The sequence below is a fragment of the Anopheles funestus genome, chromosome 3RL (genome assembly GCF_943734845.2).
Source record: "Anopheles funestus chromosome 3RL, idAnoFuneDA-416_04, whole genome shotgun sequence".
Lineage (NCBI taxonomy): Eukaryota > Metazoa > Arthropoda > Insecta > Diptera > Culicidae > Anopheles > Anopheles funestus.
The window spans coordinates 30,959,315-30,980,700 of record NC_064599.1 but is presented as its reverse complement, the minus strand read 5'-3'; the positions used below and the strand labels follow the sequence as shown (position 1 = coordinate 30,980,700).

Genomic DNA, 21,386 nt, shown 5'->3' with positions numbered 1-21,386 from the left:
AATGGTTACTACGCTCTTGTGGTTATGGTTAATACTGCTCGCTCCGTGCATTGAAGGAGGCGAGCGAAATATACAGCACTTCGTGAAAATAGACGTGGCAAAAATTAACATCAAGAACACGACTGATACGGTTGGGAATGTAAGCTCAACAACACTTACCAGTGAGCCAGTCACGGAGTCGTCTACCAAGCCGTCCACGACCGAAGGTACTACAACAAGTGCCTCTTCTCCAACAACCAGCAAGACAACTGCAACGGGGGAAACAACTGTCACCACGGAAAGTACATCGGCGACTAGTACTTCTACAGCAATGCCTACTTCGAATCCAACGGAAGTTTCATACCCATCGTTCAAAGCAGGTCGTGCTGCAAAGTTGGTGCCGAAAGGATACTACTGCCGATGTGATTTAACGGTGAGTATATACCCATGCATCTTTCCTATAGAGTTAAAGCGGTAGTACTAACTTCACTAATTAATTTACTACCCAGATTAACGTGTGTGACATAAACTGTTGTTGTGATATCGATTGCAATGTGGCCATCTTGCGTACGTACAATTGCGATCAGGAGCAATTACACGCGGACGAGTATCATCACGGCGAAGGATTGCAATCGTGCCGCGTGCAGGGTGGATTGTTCTGTCTTGTTGAGCCCATCTACGAAGAAGGAGATGATAATGTGCGTTACCTGACAACCCGTGCGTGGAATATCCATTTTTTAACACCTTATTCATTCCATTATAGTACTACAACCCGGGCAGGCTTTCCACTGCCACCCGGCACAAATGGAAGGAAGTGTTTCCGTTGGAGAATCCCGCATCATCGGAAGATATCCGTTTCGATCACTACCGTGTAGATGATGTCATTTACGTCTACAACGAGACAAGCGAATTGGTGCAATTGTTTGGTAGCGCGGCCCTCTAATTCGCTAGCATTCACTTTTCCTCATGAAGATTGTTTTTCCACTTTTAGCGCTTCCTGTCTCACTCGCTGGGGGTGTATGTCACATCGAACAACCTGTACGCTTCCTGCAGGACCGCACTAACCTTTGCCGACGAACGGTGGATGAGTTGACCGAGTTTAATCGAGCCTTTTTTCGCCACACGTCCGCATCGGTACGGTTCTTCCGTACACCCAAAAAGTCCACCGTTATGGAGCACTACTGTGTGGAGGAAGGAGATTGTCTGAATGCTACCATATCCGTTTGCTATTATACTGCCGGAGATGGTTGGAACTGTTCACTGGCGAATGCTAACATAACCGATGCAACGGCTTCCGTGGATGAAGCGTTCGAGGAAGATCCTGGCACCATTTGCCGAGAGCTTGAAATGTTGTTTTACCACAACTACACAAACCTTCAGCGGGTTCAAATGAAGCTTCTCTGTAGACCCGCTTTTCCGGACGGAGAGCTTTGGATGGAAAACGTGTGGCAACGTATTATTGTTAAGTTCATCGTCCTATCAGCTAATACGAAAACGGATTTAGCCCGCGCTGTCAGTGGTAACATAGGCTATCTCGTGGGGAAACCTTTGATTGTGTCCCATCTGGAGCTTGTTGCAAACGGAACCATTCCGCCTGAAGAATCGCCATCGGAAAATCCTCCAAAGCGTATGCTAGCTTACTTTACTAACGGAACACGCTTACCGGACGCTTCCTTTCGCCTGCGCATCCCAATTAGTCGAAGAAATCATTGCGTGTTGACTGAAGAATATCACCAAACGATCGATTTCGGAACGGATATGTTTCACCGGTGTAACTACATTCCGCCGAATGTAACCAATCAAACTACCGGAGGTGTTCAAAATTATACCAAATTTTGTCAGGATCTTCAGGCGGGATTGTACGCCCAATTGCTACATGGGATTAACCCGGACATTTCCTTGTCGCGAGCAGAAGGATACGATAAGCTTAATCTATACGTTTCAAAGTATGGTAACCCGATCAATCGTACCACCGAATGGGTGCGTGTCCGTTCCACCAATTTTATCCTCGAAGCTGAACCCGGTTCCGATTCATCCGAGCCCAATACCGATGCCACCGACGGTTACTTCACCTGCAGCAATATGCTCATCAACGTGGAGTACCGATACTATTACGCCCGGACACGTGTTCGTGACGTTCGGCATCAGGCGATCGTACATGACGCCGAGATTGTGTTTGGACCGCGTGTAAATTTGCGCTTCCGGTTGGATGAAGAGATTCGCGTGCCGATCTTCATACAGGTTCAATTTTTCGATCTAACATCATCCTCGGTAGCAGCGGTGGCAGGATTGAGCGAGCTTTTGATACGTTTTGGTGCGTTGTTTTACGTGCTCTCAGTACAAAGGAGAACTTCCACGGGATGTTTGTGAACAAGCCGCTAACATAATGCTAAGATTTAAAAGATTGCTATGTAAGATAAGTAAAGCGTGAATAGAGTGAAGTATTATTAGATTTGAAAAACTGTTTTCAGATTACACATTTCTTATTTCCGAATGCGACAGGTAAGTGATCTTCCAGCGTAGGCTCCTCATTCGTTATGCATCTGTCCACTAGAAAGCCAATCGGCTTTTTCTAGGAAGCTCACCAAATGCTTCTTGGCCTGCAGGCAATTAGGGAATAAATACCATAGAACCAATAAAGCCTAAAGAGAATGAGATAGTATCCGGGCCAGAACATCCACCACTTGTCCGCCTGTGTGATTCCTCATGCGGGTTTCTTTCACGGGAAAAGCGAAAAGAAGCAATTCCCATTATTTAAGTGTATTCATTTTAGTGTAATTTTAAAATTTAAACCTATTTTATTTTAGTCTCCTATTGTAATATTATACCAATTCGCTTAGGATAAAGGAAAGGATCTATAAAATAAAAACTTTTAAAATAATATGCTCCTCAAACGCTCTTTAAGCGTTTTGAAATTAACCAACTAATGGTTTTTTTAATGTTCCTAGCCAAATTGCTGGCTCTCGTCGAGGCAGTTCTTTTGTCATGTATTAAATGTTGGTTTACGCGATGATACAGCTCGCCGGCTCACTCGATCAATTCCATCGTGCGTGCAACGCTCTGGTATTCGCTTCGTGCTACATAACACCCGGTCATAACACGCTTGCCGGTGTAAGCCATCCGTCCATGTAGCACACGCCAGTTATCAAAGATCAGCACTGTGCCCGGTGTTAGCTTAAACTTCCACTGTACCTCTTCTCGGTGCAGATCCGCTGCCAGCTGCTGATAGTCGGCATAGAACTGTGGCACCTTTACAGGCGCTAGCGTACGCATTGGGGCACGATCGTAAGGATTGAAGCGAATCTGCTCGACTGCATCGTGCAGTAGTGGATGTCTACGTAAGACCGGTGCCACATATCGATGATGCTTATCCTCCTCGATGTATTCTGCCTCGAGCGGATACTCACACAACCGATTGTACGCATCGGGATCGTTCTCACGAAGCTGTTCCGCTGCGCGGAATCCATCGACCAGTACAGTCTCGCCGCCCTGCCCATTGAACTGAATGCAGTGCAGAACCTGCAAACCGGCCGCATCGCAAAAGTACGTATTGTCCGTATGTGGTCCTAAAAACCCGTTCGTGTAAGCCGTATCACTGTGATCCATCTTGCTTTCGCTGAACGTCCACATGTCACCGAACAGTGTCCGTTGCACGGGGAAGATACGCTTAACGGCCATCTCGGTACTCTGCTGATTCGGTGGGACTTTGGTAATAAAAGCAAATCCGTACGTTATCAGGCTACTAACGACCTGCCGCATGACGGCATCTTCACAGAGAAGATCGTTTAGCGTGACACGCGCATATCCGGGTGAGCTGGCAGTGATCAGCTGACGATCCCACAAGACAAGCTGGGCTCGATGTTCTTCCAACCGTTTCCGATAGCTGTCGGCGTGATTATCAAACACCACATGCAGATCATACGTCGATCGATGCCCATCTTGCCCTGGAATTTAACAGAGAAAATATGATAAGAATGAATTTGCCCAACGCTCGATGAAACTCTCAGCACCACTACTTACAGATGATATTGATCTTTTGGTCGCAAATTTCACACGACGCCAGCTGTATGTTTAATTGTAAATCGAGGATGGAGTTAGAACGTTGACACGTCGTCACATTGTAACAATCCTTACAACGACAGTGATCCCGCAGCCAAACATAGCTAACCGATATGGATTCGTCTGTGTTAACGTTCCGAACGGTAAGGAATCGGTTCTTGTCCAATGGTACGTCTTGCTTGTCCGAGTTCATCGCTGTAAATGAAGATGAGAGGCACACGATTATTACGACATTGAAATAATCATTTAAAAAAATTACACAATTAGCACATGGAGCGTGCCTTTTTCTTATACATGACCGTGATAAGCGCACGCAAACTTGGCTGCCAGGGTTAAAGTCCGACACACTAACCTTTATCACGTTCGTCCTCCTCGTCTAATCGTAACAGGCGCTCGTCAAGACATAGTGCACCACCCTCATCCTGCAGTTTGCGCTGCAGACGCTGTAAATTGCCCGGTGTGCATTCGAGCAGGGCCAGTACCTTGGTACTGGTTGGTGCATCATTCTCTGCCTGCTCTCCATCACGCAAATCTTCCGTTTGCGTCATCGTGTTTGTGAGCGAACTATTTTTACGCTCCACCATTAGCGATGGCATCTTGACCCGTTTCAATACCAGTGATCCTTTATCGGTGGGCAATAGTCCAGTCACTGGAATTAAGCCCATCGGTGGTTTCGTAATCGACGAACGTCGAAGCACGTTGTTCACCTCGGTTGGGGGTACTTTCGCTCTCGGTTCTAGGTTGATTGGCGATTTCATTGCAACGGATTGTTTTGGGAAAATTCGCTTCAAGGCCAGTGTTGGCATTCGAGGCGTCCCAGTCTTGGTTGCGGTTAGTCCCGGGCTCTCGTTCCTCGACATTGTGACCGTGTCCTCCGTAAAGGGATCGTTGATTAAATCGTTCAAGTCTAGGTTGTCGGTTGAAGATTTCTCTGGGCTTTCCTCCGCCTTGTCCTCTGGTATTCCTGTTTCACCGGTCAATTCTTGCTCCACCGTATGATCTTGTTTTGCCACTTCCTGTGAGGGTTCTATGGGAATCATTCCAGGTCGGTTTGGTGGCGGTAGATCACGATTCAACCCTTCCGGATCGTTTAACGTGACGAGATTAATGGACGGTACGGCCGTTACATTAATACTGCGGGAAGCTTTATTTTTGTAGTCCGAGTCACGGAAATGACGCGAACAGATGTAGTAACGCTTCCGAATCACCTCAATCGGTAGGCCGATGAAGCTGTCGATGCCAAGCACACGGCGCCACTGTTCGGCCCGTTCGTTGTCCGATGGAAACTTGTGTACGAGGGGAAACTTTTCGTCCTTACAGCAAGGCACACAGCAAGAGCGTAGTTTGCTCATTTTATTTTCCGGCTCCAACCAATGCCAACCGGGCTGTAAAACGGCCCCAGAACCGGTTCTTTTCAGCACAACGATATTTCCCGCCGCCCAAACTTGTTTCGTTCGTTTATGTTGTTATTGTTTGTTGTTGACGGAAGGAGGTGTTTTTGGAAACGCTGCACAAGGGGAGGCTAGGGATATCATAAAACATTCATCAACATTCTCGACATGATCGGAAAACAATATGTTCAATGCAGTTTTTTAAAGTTTAACTTACTGGATCCCTTCTAACAAATTGCTGCGTTTCTATTTAAATGCATTTCGCAAACAGACATGGAAATTTGTAAATAAAACATTGCATTTTTGGCTGGTGCATTTGAATGTGATGCAAAATAATCCTACTGTAGGAATTTTCTTCAAGCAAGCATAAATAGTACTGCAACTGTCAATAGCCTTCAGCCTGAAATCGTCACTTGGGTAAACAGTGGAATAGAAATTCCACACGATCAAAAATTTCATTACTTTGAAAATATTTTAACGATTTGATTTTATTTCCAAAATGTTGTACATTTGTTATAAAAAAAATATAGAAAACATTGCAAAACAAAAGATTGAGCCAGTTCGCAAATAAAACAACTGTCTTTGTAATGTTGTAATGCTGTAATGCTGATGTAATGTAAAATTCTCAACGAAATGAAAACCTTCGATGCTGCTCAAGATTGTTGAACGAATGTACTTTAACAATTTTAAAACAATGAAAATTGTAAATTAGATACAGCTATTAAAAAAAATAAATCACCTTCCTGCGTAGAAATATTACCCGGATGTCCATGCCGATGTCCAATAGGCCGACCACCGTGAGTGGGTGATTGATGAAGAAAAAAAGCTATCAAACTTCCATCATTTGTGTGGCTCTGTGGAATTACTGGCCGCAATAGGCAGAAAGCGGGTGTTAGCGAGAGATATTCAGTAGCGACCAGATTACATTTCTGCCCGTAGCAGCACAAACACGGTAGCCCCATATTTATCAACGAGGTGCGTGCATAAGCGAGTGTATTTGCGTATACGTGTGCGTATAGTTGGTGTATGTGTGCATGCGAATAGATAACGCGCCGCGACAAACCACCCGTATGTGCATATTTCTTTGCCCCGTGTCATAAGCTAAAGTTGGTGGGGAAAAACGGAAGGTTCATCCATATTCTGCATAATCGTAATGATTAGCTGCTAGAGTGGTGTTTAAAGTAATCAACGCGTACACGAAAGAAGTGTGGTTACGGTGCTGAGGCCCCCGACCCCCCACACACACGCACACAGGACGGTGGGCAAAAGAAAAGTGAGTTTTCCTTCCATCGAAGGGGTGAAACGAGAAGAAGAAGCAAAAGGTACCAACGGAGTGCCTGTTTGTGGATAGCGGTCGGTGCAGCACAGCGTAATCCTCCATCCTCAATGCTATGTACGCGGTTTACTTTGAATCTCAGTTGCTGGCCCACCTAGAAAAAAAGTGACATATGAAAAGGAAGAAGTGCAAGAAAACACTCACACAGAATTGATTTGTCCAAGCAATTTGCGAACAATTTTTCAACGCGCTAAATCTTTTCCTTCCGATCGTAAATGATCTCGATCGGTGCGATTAGCGCGTCCTCCAATCGGTTCCGTGTCCCTTCTGGGGCCTTCCTGCTCTATCCCACGCATCAAGTTCCGGTCCGTCAAGGTCTCATTGTAGCTCTTCCTTTCCCACACGCCCTTATTCGCTGACGGTGGTGGTGGTGGCCATCGGCGGCGGCAGCAACTGTCAGTGTGTGTTTTTTTTAGCGAACACCAACTCTCGGATGGAATGATCTCGGTTGCTGTGGTTGGAACAAGAATGATGATTTAACTCGCTGAGGGGTGGTTTCGTAGGGGAAGAGGTGCAGCGGTGTCACCTGCAATACCCGTCCATCCATTCTGGCTCCCATCGCCCACAGATGAATGGCCCCGAATGACGGTACATCCAATACGGCCATCTGACAAAAAACTCTACCCTTGCACGATGCGGGTTGATGTTGATGTTGGTCGGAAAATCACAACCGAGTGCGTTTGTGCGTTTGTGTCTGTGTCTATGCATGTATGGAATTTTCTTCCAAATCTAGTGTGCCAAGAAGAGCAGTGAAGAAAAGCACCAAGGGCTGACACCCCCGTGATCAGTCGAACAGACGTCAAAATACGTACATTCGTATGTGTGTGTGTTTGTGTGGATTAGGTACGGAATGTGTGTATGTGTGGTTTTTTTTCGGATCCTCTATGCCAAGTGCGATGCGTGTGTGTATTTCGATCGATGACGTCGGTGCTTGGTTGAGTCAGCATTGGGGCCCTCCCTCTCCCCACCAAGGGGTGCGGAAGGAATCAAACGAAACGGTAGCAGGAAAAGTGTAATTTTGTTTCCATTGAACTTTTTCTCAATTTCGCTTGGAGTAGCAGTGTATCGTAGCTGTCTACTTGTGTGTGACCGCACCAAGACGGAATGATCGAAACAACGACACCACACGGCAGAAGAAGAAGCATAACATTGTCTCGATCAACATTGATTTGACCACCCCCCGCATGTATGGGATGTGCGATCGTGCAATGTGCACTGCACTAAAACTGCACGGAAGTAGTAGTAGGAGAAAGTTGAAGGTAAAGAGACGTCCCGCAAACCGCCACCACAAAATCCGTCTACGCCCTGGAAACCTTGCAACGATCGGATTATGTGGAACCAGTAAACGCGCGCCGCATGTGTCATCGAAGGCTAAACAGGGGAAATGGATTAAAATGTGGCAAACACAATGATGGGGTGGAAAGGAGGAAAACAAGCCCAACACACCACCCCTCTGAACTGCGTATGGGAGACCAATAATTATGATTCATCCATCCATCACCACTAACAGTAGAGTGAGAGAGAGAGAGAGAGAGCCAATAGGGTTGAATAATTTGATTTTGATCAAGTTAGTACAATCCGCCGCGAGGAGTAGCGAAAGCGAGTGTGGAACAATTGGCAGCGAAAGGATTACATTTGTTAGCCGGTCATTGATCGATACTGGTCGCACCGGGAAGCAGTAATATCGTGGCCGAGAAGACGATATTCCCTCCATCGCCACTAGCCCAACCTTAAGTGTGCCCTTTTGTGACCGGAAAATAACAAACCCAGGAAGTTACACTCTCGCAGCAAGACCCGCTGATGCACCGGGTGAAAGTGGCACTAATTTTCATCAATTGATCAATCTCATCATATGGTTCGCGTATGGTTCAATGTTACGTTCCCAGGGCTAGCGAAGATCATGCCTCGTTCCTCTAATTTGACCACGCTTTTGTCATCCATTCATGCGCTGGTTGCTACCCACCCTTTCTAAATGACAAAACGGAAAGGGGGTGAAATGAAAAGAAAAAAAAGGTTGCTTCCAAAATTCTACGAAGGAAAAACATTTGGAGTTCGCATCGTGTTTTTTTTTTGTTTTCGGTGTATTGTACACAGATTTTCCTGGGAATGGAGAGATAAAAAGAGAGGAACCCTCCAACCGCTGGGCATTGTACAACTGCACTAATGTTACCTTTCATTTGTGTGTTTCTAAACGTTCACTCTGTTTACTTTGACCTACGCACCATTGCGTCGTGGTGCTCTATTTTTGGGAGCAGTTATGCGAATTATGGAAACCGAAAGGAGTGAAATTATCGCAAAAAGAGAGTAAAGCTTTGCCCCTTAAATTTTCCCCTAAAACGAACCCGAATTAGAAAGGCATTTGTGCAGCAATTTTGTTACGATTTTATTGATTTAATTTTGCGTTTGTAGCAAAACTTTATATCAAAGTCACCATAGCATTGGAGTACAAATGGTTTAAATATTCCGTTCGTAAATGTCATTACATGGATCGTTTAGAAATAGAAATCCCTCTGTGTGCGCTTATGCCTATCGCAAAATGGTGTATACTTTCTTATCTACCGGTTTCTCGATAGTGATATCAGCGACAAAGTCTATCATTTCGGTGTGCGGATGCGTGTGTTTCGTGATTGTGAAATTGATGAACAATAAAAACGGTACGGTTATCTCTTTGCAAAACCTTCACCTCGGTCGGAAAAGTATTTTGTGTTTTTGTGTGTTGTGATTAACGGGAAGGAATTGGTAAACCTTGTTTTGCTACCTTGGGTGCTCAGTGTGAAGATGATAAACGTTATAACGAGAATTTTAGTTCGTGTATGTGTGTACAATGGACATTGTGCTGGAAGTAATAACAAATAGTAGCAAAAGTCACGTATATGTAAGAGCTACTTCGCGCAAGATAGTAATTTACAGACAGAAATTAGATGTCTATTATGCCAACAACTAATCCCGATCCCGGTCAATGAGCTGTAGCAATTACGATTTGCATTTCAGATCAATTAAATGCTTGAATGTGTAAAACCGCATCAATTAATGGTTTTGTGTTTGCTCATTTCAGGTGCTGCATGTAATCATCGGTCCCGAAACGTTGACAAGGAAAAGGCACCGATCGTGAACACTTTGCGCCCGCCCTCAGTTAGGCAAACGCGCACACACACACACCCACACACTGCCATCGCGGTTTTCTTTCACATCCCTGTGAAAAGCCACAAACCACAGACGACCGGCCAGGAGCAACAGGAGCAGCAATATGCAAGCGATCAAATGTGTTGTCGTCGGTGACGGTGCCGTCGGTAAGACGTGCCTGCTGATCAGCTACACAACAAATGCATTTCCCGGCGAGTACATCCCGACCGTGTTCGATAACTACTCCGCGAACGTGATGGTCGACGGCAAACCGATCAACCTCGGTCTGTGGGATACGGCCGGACAGGAGGATTACGATCGGCTCCGGCCCCTATCCTACCCGCAGACGGACGTATTTCTCATTTGCTTTTCGCTCGTCAATCCGGCCTCGTTTGAGAACGTGCGAGCAAAATGGTACCCGGAGGTGCGTCACCACTGTCCGAACATACCGATCATACTGGTCGGGACGAAGCTTGATCTGCGGGATGACAAAAACACGGTGGACAAGCTGCGCGACAAGAAGCTGTCACCGATCACGTACCCGCAAGGGTTGGCAATGGCGAAGGAGATTGGCGCGGTCAAGTACCTCGAGTGTTCCGCATTGACGCAGAAGGGCCTGAAGACGGTGTTCGACGAAGCGATCCGGGCGGTCCTCTGTCCGATGATACCGCCGAAGAAGAAACCCAAGTGTAACATCCTCTAAAGATTGTTCGGTTTATTTTCTGTTTTTTTAAAAAGGCAAACAAAACACAAAACAAACACAGAAGAAGAAGAAAAAAGAATACAATCGCGCTTTTGCCTAGCTCTCCTTCCATCATCATCCCCCCCTTGGTCTGTGCCGCCGCCGCCTCCCCCATTCCTGGGGTTGGTGTAGGTGTGTATGAAGAACGTTCTTCCAAGTGGCACATTCACCCGTTCCTGTGTTCCCACCATCTGCGGCGTCTCTCTCTGTCTCTCTCTCTCTCGCCCTCTCCCAGTAAAACGTATTGTAGGGAAGAAGTAAAAAAACAAAACGAGTTAAAGAAGCACAGGACACACAACACACGTGGAAGAAATCATACTATCAGCGCAAACAAAAACCTCCCTCTCCCAGAAGCACAATCAGAATCGGCAAGATATCGGCCAAAGCTCCTTCGGGTGAAATTTATGGTTCCTCTGCAACAGGAGACACGAAGCATTGTACTGTAATAGGAATGATAAATGGAACAAAACATCTTTCACCAACAAGGCCATCTACGCGAGAACAGAGCAAAAAAAAAAACAAAAAAGAAGACAACAAAACGGTAGAATGCAATTCACAATGCGATTCCATCATCGAGCCATCGTTCGTTCACACATAATCATTTCCCGGCTCATGCTCATTATCGTCTTTTATCATACGCATATGGTTGGCGCCCATCAGCCGTGTGGCGTGACCTTCCCCTGTCTGTACTGTGTTCAGTTGATTTTTATTGAGTTTAGTTTTATTTTGTTAATACACCATCTTGCTGCCCGGTACAACCCGGAAGAAAAGGTTGTGAAGTACTGAGATGCAATAGTGTGCCGAGTATAGTGGGCTTTGTAGTGTATGCCCCAAAACAAAAAGCGGAAGCACAATTCATGCAAACAATGCGTGTAAGAACGTGACTAGGAATGAGACACAACATTGCAATGGACAGCGTATCGGTCTGGTATTGGAAGAAGGCAGCATTTATCCGTGTACCGGGAGCAGATCATAGCGATTAGGCGGGACAGTTTCCACCTACACCTTCGTCTGCATGGATTTGCACAAGATCTAGCCCTCCCCACCCCTGCAGCGTGGATAGTGCGCCCCGTATTGGTTGGTTTAACTCAAAAGGTAATTAAAACTTATAGCTCACCATTTAGCTTCATACCTATCGCTTTCTATTTTAAATTGTTAATCGTTCATTAGTGTTTCAATTATCGTTTGTTGCTTGTTTGCGCACGCGTTCGATCGCAGTTCCATCCACATCTGGGTCAGTGTGGTGCTGCATCGTCACGAATCTGTAACAGAAAGAAAAACCCAATATACTAAGCTCTAGCGCTCCCCCCGGACTGGGGTGCTTAGTGAGTTATTGGGAAAGCTCACGAAAAGCATGAAAGTTTGCTTCAAAAGCGTGCTTTAGATCGTTCCGACGCAGGCCGATTTTTGCGTAGGCTTTCTCGTTTTTGTTTACTTCGCTGAAAAGTGATCGAATGTTGCGATAAGCTTCCGGGGATTTCTACTAAAGATGAGGGTATTTTTTTCCGGACCTATGGGTTCGGTGTTAGTCATTCGTCAGGCGGGTGTTTTTTTTTCGTTGCCTCTTATGTTATGTTTGATTTTATTTTCCTTTTTTGGATTTATTGAGGTATGTTAATCTTTATTGTAATAATCCTGTTCCCTTTGCATAGGAGTTTTATTTAAAAAAATTACTGTTCGTGTATGTGTTTCATATTTTGTCAAATAGTTTGCAAAAATTGCATTTTGCTCGTGTGCACTTTCACTGCTTTCTTTTACTGTATGGATTTAATATAAAACATTCGTTCAACAATCATTGTTAATATTTTTTTCCTTTTTTCTATTTTAGATAAACTTCAAAGGATCGATCTGCTTCACACATACTTACGAGGCGCAAAAAAGTGAAGAGCAAAAAAAAAAGGCCAAAAACGGTTTATGTGATTAGTAACTACGACACACGATCGTAAGGAACCAATGTCACAATTTATGGTTCTAGTAGTAGGTCCGTTTTATTCAAATTTTGCAGATCAAAGCAGAAATTACTTTTCATGCCATTGTAGTCTTTGTTTTATAGAATTTGTAAACAGATCGCTTAGGGACACGCAAGCAACAGCAGTAGTTCAAATCGCGCACATGATTTCTGTTTCGTTATAACCCGTCTGGTATGTTAATGCTATCGAGAAGAATATTGTGATGAAAGTTAGGTAATTTTTTGCCAGATTATTTAGTTTACCTTCAATTAAGCTGAAATTTTAGAATTTCCCGCTACGAGAAAAGATTGTGAAGCTTATTTTAAATTGTATTTTAAGCATGTTTCATGCTTGATTTGGCCTTACTGTCCATTGAATTATTGTACGTACTTGGTACTATCAGGAATGAAGTACATTTCGTATTATGTTATTTTATGTTTTATTTTTTTTTCATTTTATGTAGTTTTACCAAAAATTATGTCACACACATAATTTTTCTGTATGAATTGTTGCTACCGATAATCAAGCAGGGAGGAAAGCAATAGAATCATGGCAAAGTCGAACACACTTGAAACACACTTAATACACTTAACACACACACACAAACTGTTTAACGAAATTCATTCACATGTAAATGCGCCGTTTCACTGGGAGAGAAGATTATGTGCTGGATTGAGCAGAAGAACCATAAGAAGGAGAGTTAGGAATCGGGTTGCGACAAGCGTGGTGTTAGATGTTAGTAGGAAAACGGGGAAAATCCCATTACAATTACACTACGGAACAGAAACGAAACAAAAACAAAAAAACAAACAAAATTGCATATATACAAGCGAGGTAGAAGCGTTACAGAAACAAACCTAAAATCAAACAAACTATGTAAGATAGGTATGTGTGTGTGTATGAGTGTGCGCGTGTGTATGTGTAAAACGAATACACAACAATTCGAAAACTGGTCGAAAGGACAACACACGTCCATGTATGCCTGCGTATGTATGCGTGTGTGTGTATGCATGTGTGGTGATTGTTCTTTAGAAATAATGGCATAAGAGTTGAAACCTTCCCAAATCGAATTACGATCACGATCATACAAGCGCAAATCTTGCAGCCCAGATGTTATACAACACAACTTTGGCAAATCTGTTTTGTTTCTAATTCTTCAACCATTTATCCGATCGAATGAAGTTTTCGGTCTAGTCGAGATTAAAGAATGAGGGTCGTGGTCGTTTTATTGCGACCGGTAGAATTGTCGAGTCCACGACACGGTAGTAATTGAATATTGTTGGCCACTATTTCCTACTATCACGGAACAATCATTTACTGTACATCTCATATGTTCAGCTGCTTCCCTACTATCCCCCAAAAAAAAAAAAGAAGCTTTTTGGACATATGGCCATAGGCAAACTTCCGAACGCAAAACGCAAAAATTGTCCTTATATGCATCTGTTTTTTTAAATATGTTCTTTCACTCTCTCTCTCTCTCTTTTAATCGCGGTGTAAAAGTGTATAGATGTTTTGTTGTCCTGCTGCGAATGCGCTTTTTGTAATCGCTGTATATGTGTCTGTATGTATGTATGTGTGTGTGTGTGTGCGTGTTGTGTTGCTCTTTTGCATACCGATAAATCTCGGCGAGAAGGCGCAACGCACAAACCTCCTCCACCCCTTCACGTGTTCTAAACCGCGTAAACACAAAAGAAAAAGAAATAGTGGCAAACAAGATGCAAAAAAGAAAGAAACCCCCGTAACCAAAATAGCTGTTAAAATGCGATCGGAAAACTTAGTCTATATAATTAAAGAAAAGTATCCTTTCGGATCTTTGAGGGGCGGGGGGAGGTCATGTTTGCGATGATGAAAAATTATAGCTAACAGACTATTCTTACCCAGAAAGGGATATCCGTGTGTGTGTGGGTGCCACAGCAGACGCAATAGAAGGTGACCACACAAATGGGAGGGTTTTGGAGGAGAAAAAAAACTTTATAACAAAGTGTAATGCATTAATATTAGGTAGGCTGAGATATATAGGCGTGCGCTTTTCCTGCGTTTTTGTTTTCAAAAAACTAACAGATGGGAAAGTGTAGATTAATACATTTGTGAGAGAAGAAAAACAAAAAACAAACAGACAAAAAAACTCCCTCATTGCTCCCATCTCTAGGAACAGATTTATACAAAAGTGGTAAAAAAAAACAAAAGGAAGAACCCACAGAACGAACATATACACCACATATTCCTGACACACAACACGACAAACACATGCAAAATTTTCACAGAAACAAAAAAAAATATGTAAGGTGTCAAAAAAACGATGTTTTAATCCAATGAGGAAGAAACAAATTGAAACTCCTCTGTACGGAGGGGGAGATATCAGTACCGGAGACAAAGAAAAGGATGATGTTAAACAATTAGAGTGTGAAGCTACCGAAAATTTTACGCTGGTTCCGTTACCTTCCAGCTTCACTGTTTTTTTTTTCTTTCCTTTTCTTTCTAGCAAGATAGAAAAACGGAAACATCGCGAACAAAAAAAGAAAACCAAAACCAAAATAAAACAGATAGCAAACCCCGAAAGGTAAACGAGAAACACAAACAAACAAACAAACAAAACAAAACAAAATCTTCATACTAACAGCTAAAACTTTGTTGCAATCAGAAGAGAGAAAGCGGGAGAGAAGTAAAAAAAAAAAGAAAACCGATACCGAAAGAAGAAAAAGCAAAGGACCGGTGCCGGTGCGAGAAAAGAAAAGAATTATTGATATAACACTTTTTAATAAGTAATGGATTATTATGATTATGATTATTATTATTATTATTGAGTAATTAATAAAACAAAGATAAAATACTAAAAACAAAAAACCGAGGTTTATCCCGTCCACAGATGATTCGGTCCACACAGCGTGTTATCGTTTTAGGGAGAAAATTGGAGAAAATTTTTGCATTTATACTTTTGTTTTGCTTCTGTTGTTTCAGTTTGTTAGTTTGGTTTTACCTTCCCCGTGGAAGATGTAGCGTAACGTGTCCTTCACCAGGACGTTACTGCATTGCTGCATCGATGATTCAAACGTGTCGCCATCATGAAATCGTTCGCATCGTTCCCTTATCGTTCATCATCAACCAAATCATCTCACACACCGCCATCGGCTCTTTAGTATGGACAATCGAACAACTTGGCTTCATTTATCATTCACGCACAGTGCTGCGCACATATTGGAGGGATGAAGATAATGGGTCCCCTTCTAGTAGAGCACCAAAACGCTTCACGCCCTTTTCGGCCCATTCTATCTGGCGGGGTCTGTTCTATCCCATTTTGTTACTTAACAACTGCGGCCCCACAGCTTACAGCTGTGGCGAAGAAAAGGATCTGCCTAGTAATTGTTTGTTTATTTTTCTTTCTGTTTTCTTTTCGATTTGTGCACCCACATACCTACCGGCTTTCACCACACACAATTCATCCGCCCGTAGGCCAACCATTGTGGCGTTTGTTTTCGTACTAAAAACGGCCGATACTTATTATGGAGGTGGAAAAGGTGGACGGAATGGACGCAAACGACCTAATGTGGAGTATGAACGGAAGGAACGCACAACCTTTGGAACAGGAGCAGATTCTACGCAACATCAACTATCAACGCTGAACTCGATATGGCACAATACAAAAATCACTATATACTGTATTATTCGCACTTTAGGCGTGATTTATCCCTCTGTACTGTTGAACACTGTTTTCCAAATCTAAATAACTGTCTGAAACATAATGGCTAAAATTATACGCTCGACACACTGTAGGCGCCTGTAGAGATTGAAAAAATAACGTTTAGCTTGGTTAAAATTTTACTGAAGTATTAGTATATAAGTATATTATTATCATTTATAGCTTATGGCTGGTTTTTGTTTACCGCTGCGTGAGCCTACGGTAGTATGTAATACTTTCTTAAACAGGTGAATTTACCCAACAAAGGTTTTTGGAGAAATTGGACCAAATTATTGTATTATCCCTGTCACATCGTATACTACTAGAAAGTGATCTTAGAACAAAATATTGCTTACTTTCCGGAGCCAGAGGATCATGACAAAATCGAAAGAGATAGAAACATATTCACAACTTGTGATGTTTGATTTTAGCTCAATTTAATATTTTATTTATCATTAACTATACTGTTTTGCTTTGATTGAGGTTATCGTAGGGTGTCTGGCTTTTGAAAACTGTGATAATTGTCACTAGAGCACGCCAGGAGACATGGAAACAAAACGAAACATCTATCAATTGCATACTTTATGGAAAGTTCTAATATTGCTCACCTTTTGTTGGTGGATAAAAATGGATATATTGGAGTTATCGTGGTCTGTTGGTCACTTTACGAGAATCTAAGCAATTATTTGAACAAATCAAGCGCAAAATTTGTTTACGTATATTTTTATTTATTTATTTTACTTGTTTGTAGTGATTTAGATAATATTTTTGTTATAACTTTAGTTGGCAAAGTTTGTTTTAGTTTTCAAACTATTTCCATTTTTGTTTAGTATTCAATCTAGACTACTAGCAATGTACCAGAAAGATAGCACAACTTCTTTGCTGACGAACAACAATTCAATCAAAAATTAATACCATTTCTAAACGTATTGAATAATACAAAATAGAAGAAAAAATTACCCTTCTTTCAAATGCAGTGTTATTAATTTAATATTTACAATATTGAGAACGAATATATCCCAAATAGCATATTTTTAGTAATCAGCCATCACTATGAAACTTTGCCTGGTGAGAGGAGCATTAAACATACAAGCACCGACTGCAGAGCAACAACAATCTCATTGCAGCATCCTTCGTGAGAGTGTACTAAACAGTTGCCCGGGAACAGCGTGAAGTGAGAATTCCTTTCGCTCTCTCTCTCTCTCTCGCGCGCGAACTTCAAACATGAACGAGATGAGCGACTCATCCAATCTCTTGCTTTCTCTCGCTACTCACATCCCCTCCACCGTTCGTTTCTACAGCAACAACCTTCACTCGATCCTGCATGATGGAGGCGCCCAATGAACAACGTCAAGCGGCAGTGCCCGTGATAGATGTGCAAAGGACACGGTCGGGTTTAATTTGGTGTGCGTTTGCTCTGCTGTGTGCGGGGTGCGGTCGACAGTAAAGGATGTGCACGGTGCGAAAAACAATCGTGAAAACTATCTGGCACGAGACAACGGGCCCTGTTTAGGTCAACATTGTGAAATATCGGTCCGTGTGCGGGAGTGTACTGGTCCGTGGTACTGCAAGGGTAGTAGTAGTAAGCTCCACGGTGCTGAAAGTGCAAATCGTAGTGAAGGTCTCTGTGGATGCGATGAAGGAAAAAACTCTTCCAAAAAGCGATACAGCAGGAGCAGTTTTGCAGTGAAGCTTATTGAAAATTCTAAATTATATTCTAAGCAAGCGGAAAGTGTTCAACTCGTGCGTGCGTGTGTGTTTGTGTGTCACTAAGGAATAAGGAATACATCTTGTCGGTGTGATTATACGTTGTTTTGCAAGGAAAAACGGTAAGTGCTTCAATGAATTTATGTGCTATCATTTCTAGCCTCAATGATACGCCCACGATAAGCAATTATTATTCACAAATGAATATTCAGCTGTCCTAATGTGCAACGCCGTGCTGTAGATAGGGAAAACCAGTTCAAGGATATAAAGCAGGGGCGCAGGGGAAGTTTAAAGATTTTCACCACAGCATGCTATGTTCATCGCCATCATCATCACCATTTTCATCCTCCAGCTTTGGTGAGACAGAGAGCACAAGCGTCAAAAGGAACGAGACCTAAACATACACACACACACACGCACCATATTGAAGGAGAGAACGAAAAGCTCATCAGGCTACATAACCTTTAACTAACCACAATTTCATCCTTACTTGCTGTTTGTTGCCGACTCGTTCCCATTTTCCAGCGGCGATCAAGGGAGCTGAACAACGGAAAACTACTTTGACGGGTTGACGAGCAACCGGATTCATCGAGTCATTCCGGTAATTAGATTAATATCTTCATTCAGCAAAGTTTTCCGTTTTACAACCGGGTGAATAGGAACCTGCTGATGGAGGGCGATGGGCAAGCAAGGGCACTCATAAATCAATGTCCTGTTCGAATCGGGTTTAGCCCAACTTCGTCGCTCGGTTTCGTTTATCATTGTCTCGTTTGTGCTGCATCCTGACATTAGTTTTTTTCTTTTGTCACTTCCATGATATCGTGTCGTTTTGTGCATTGTTTAAGTGATTCAAAAGATTTGGTGTTTTTGTAAGTAGCCCATGATTGTCTCCTCACTTTGAGTTCTGTTTCCATGGTGATAGTGATATCGTGAGGAAGTATCAAATAACTTTAAAAAGTGATCAGTTTACAATTTGAAGGTGTTTGGTTAGCAATTCTCAAACTTTTTCATAGTACTAAACTAAAAAACAACTCGAGTATGCACGGGATAAGGCAGGTTGGTAGAAGGAAATTCCTACTAAAGAATGTAGAATCCTAGTCGATGATTAACTCGACAATAATACCGCAATACCTAATAAATAAATAATATAAATAATAAACTAAAATATTATAACTAATCATTTTAAATAGACAATAACAATAAAAGGACAAAATAAATTCCCTTGACTAGGCGGCAATGGCCCCATTTTGTTGCTCCCTTATTTTTACCCAAAGATCTTTAAGTTTTGCACTCAAAGTGAGCATAACGTGTCATATTTTTTTTTGCTCTGTTTTGCAAATAAATTTCCTTCCATTCGTGTAGCTTTGTAATATGCCGCCATTGAAGCTAAAAAAAAAGATTCACCTTTTCATCCACTCCTTCGTACCATACTTTCCGCTTCCCGAATGTTTCTCTCCCCACAAAGCACCATAGCTGACAGAAGCGTTTTGGGGGGGATACACGGGTCATGCGAATTTTGTATTCGCTGCTATTATAATTATTATACACTGCTTTTCCATTTGTTTTGCAAACACACACACAGCGCAATTACACCATCTGTTTTGTGTGACGGGCCTCGCCATCTTGAGCGATGGCGCCAGAAAGATCATCCACCCGACAGAGTGTAACAACGTAATAACGCGAAATTTTGGATTTTGGCAAAATGTTTGATTTTGCCAGTTTTGGATTGGTGCTCCGCAACAACCCCCCCGGACGATTGCAATCTTCAAAAGATGTACCGAAATCATAACAAAATGGTCGATCATGTGTATGATCGCATTGTAGAAAAGAGAGAAACCAAAGCGCCAGCGTTCGTGTAGGAAAATGGTCCAACAATTAAATCATGAGCTACAAGTAGCAAAAAAGGCACCTTGTGACCGAGTTTGTCAATATGTATGTGTGTATGTGTGTGTGTGTGGGGGGGATATGTTTTTCCATGTGTAGCTTTGTGAATGGTAATGATAACGCTTACTCTCGGCGCTTCAACTTCGATCTTGATATCGAAACGAACGAACGAACGAAGAAAAAATCCCTCCACAATCTATTACAGGCGATCTTCTATCTATTTTTTAATGGATGTTTTATATAATTGGCATTATGGTTCGGAATTTAAGTCACACTGCAGCGCAGTTTCGATCGCGATGGTTCCATACTCTGGTTACGATTGTGCAGGAGGACATGACATGCACATTGTGTATCGTGGTGTGATGAATTTGTTTTCTTTTTTAATTTTCTTTCAATTTTTAAAACAAAAAACTACAACAGGGGGAAGAAAAGGGGGGGGGAGGGGGTAGGGTAGCATGGTTTGAGTTCCCATTGTTTATGTGCAGCATCCAACCGGTACGGTTCACGCGATTGCAGTGATTAATAATATTGTTATTATTTAATATGTGATGATGATGATGATGATGATGAAGCGAAGCAGAAGAATGTTGTCGCTGTTGTCGGTGTAGGTGTATCATTTTTTTGCACCTTACCGCCGTGTTTGCATGATTGCAGGTCAAACACTACACTATCACAATGCCTGCAGTGGGATGCAGTTTGTTATAGAGATGTAACTGGTTCACATCTCTTCCAGAACAACGTCGTAATAGCAAGCAAATTAGCGGCACAATACATTATACGGTAGCAAACATACGTCAAACATATCTAGCTCTATTTCATTCCATGAAAAATGATCTGTTAATTCAACCGAGTATACCCGGCATATGGCAAAGTACAAGAAGGTAATGCCTTGCGAAAATTATTCACACTTCAGCCCTGTCAGCCCTCTCCTGCATTGTAATAAAAAAATCAAAAAAAATGTTTGCAAATATTATAAAACGCTTCAAAAATATCTATTTAGTTCCGTTGGTCGATACTCATGCATAATAGGGTAAAGATTGTTGCATTTGTTGCATTGAAGCTGTCTGTCTCTGCTCTGTATTATGATGTATGCATTTTATAATTTGTGAAACTTTTTTAAATTATATTTTAGTCTCAAAATACACTGTTTTAATAGTCTTACGTACGGCGCATTTTGTCTTGAACTTTAATCGTCTGATACGTACCAATTACCATTTGTATTACATTTTAGTATTAAAAAAGGCTTACGGCCGACCGTATCCAAAACAATATAACTATTCAAAAAAAACAGAATAAGTTTTGTAAATGTTGGGTATTACTCGTTAGGTGACTTTTAACAATAAATTGCATACCTCTAGGCGTACACACTCAAGCCACATCGAAATAAATGTGTAGATTTATTAGGAATAGGTTTGTTAAAAACGTAGGGCTTGTATAAAATAATTGCATGCTCGAAAAGTTTCTTTGTTCTGATTGAAATCTGTTATTCAGGTTCAATTTGTTTCATCTGTTTGGTTGAATAATTTTGTCCACTATCGTT

General features: G+C 42.3%; 3 protein-coding genes across 9 annotated transcripts; 2 read left to right on the top strand and 1 right to left on the bottom strand.

Annotated features, from left to right (window-relative positions):
- The first annotated feature begins 1 nt into the window (after window position 1).
- LOC125770945 (tectonic) lies at window positions 2–2,649 on the top strand. The gene is made up of 4 exons (XM_049441057.1): window positions 2–412; window positions 489–677; window positions 743–905; window positions 971–2,649. The coding sequence occupies exons 1-4, from the start codon at window positions 2–4 to the stop codon at window positions 2,347–2,349; spliced, it is 2,142 nt and encodes a 713-aa protein (XP_049297014.1). The 3' UTR covers window positions 2,350–2,649.
- A 108-nt stretch (window positions 2,650–2,757) lies between these two features.
- On the bottom strand, window positions 2,758–6,013 carry LOC125770944 (uncharacterized). Its single transcript, XM_049441056.1, has 4 exons — window positions 5,647–6,013; window positions 4,391–5,560; window positions 4,000–4,233; window positions 2,758–3,923 (listed from the first exon to the last, which is right to left on the bottom strand). Exons 2-4 carry the CDS (start codon window positions 5,388–5,390, stop codon window positions 3,007–3,009), a joined length of 2,151 nt encoding a protein of 716 aa, XP_049297013.1. The 5' UTR covers window positions 5,391–5,560; window positions 5,647–6,013; the 3' UTR covers window positions 2,758–3,006.
- Window positions 6,014–6,137: 124 nt separating this feature from the next.
- On the top strand, window positions 6,138–17,227 carry LOC125771021 (ras-related protein Rac1). Of its 7 annotated transcripts, XR_007419259.1 has the most exons (4): window positions 6,182–6,404; window positions 9,821–11,725; window positions 12,459–15,857; window positions 16,030–17,227. XR_007419259.1 is itself a non-coding variant. In XM_049441198.1 (3 exons), exons 2-3 carry the CDS (start codon window positions 10,013–10,015, stop codon window positions 16,059–16,061), a joined length of 597 nt encoding a protein of 198 aa, XP_049297155.1. In that variant the 5' UTR covers window positions 6,138–6,404; window positions 9,821–10,012; the 3' UTR covers window positions 16,062–17,227. The 7 variants fall into 7 exon arrangements, 6 of the variants coding, with proteins under 6 accessions (XP_049297155.1, XP_049297156.1, XP_049297159.1 ...); XM_049441198.1 differs by lacking the exon at window positions 12,459–15,857 and having other exon boundaries at window positions 6,138–6,404; window positions 9,821–10,577; XM_049441199.1 differs by lacking the exons at window positions 6,182–6,404; window positions 12,459–15,857 and adding an exon at window positions 6,411–6,702 and having other exon boundaries at window positions 9,821–10,577.
- Window positions 17,228–21,386: the final 4,159 nt, after the last annotated feature.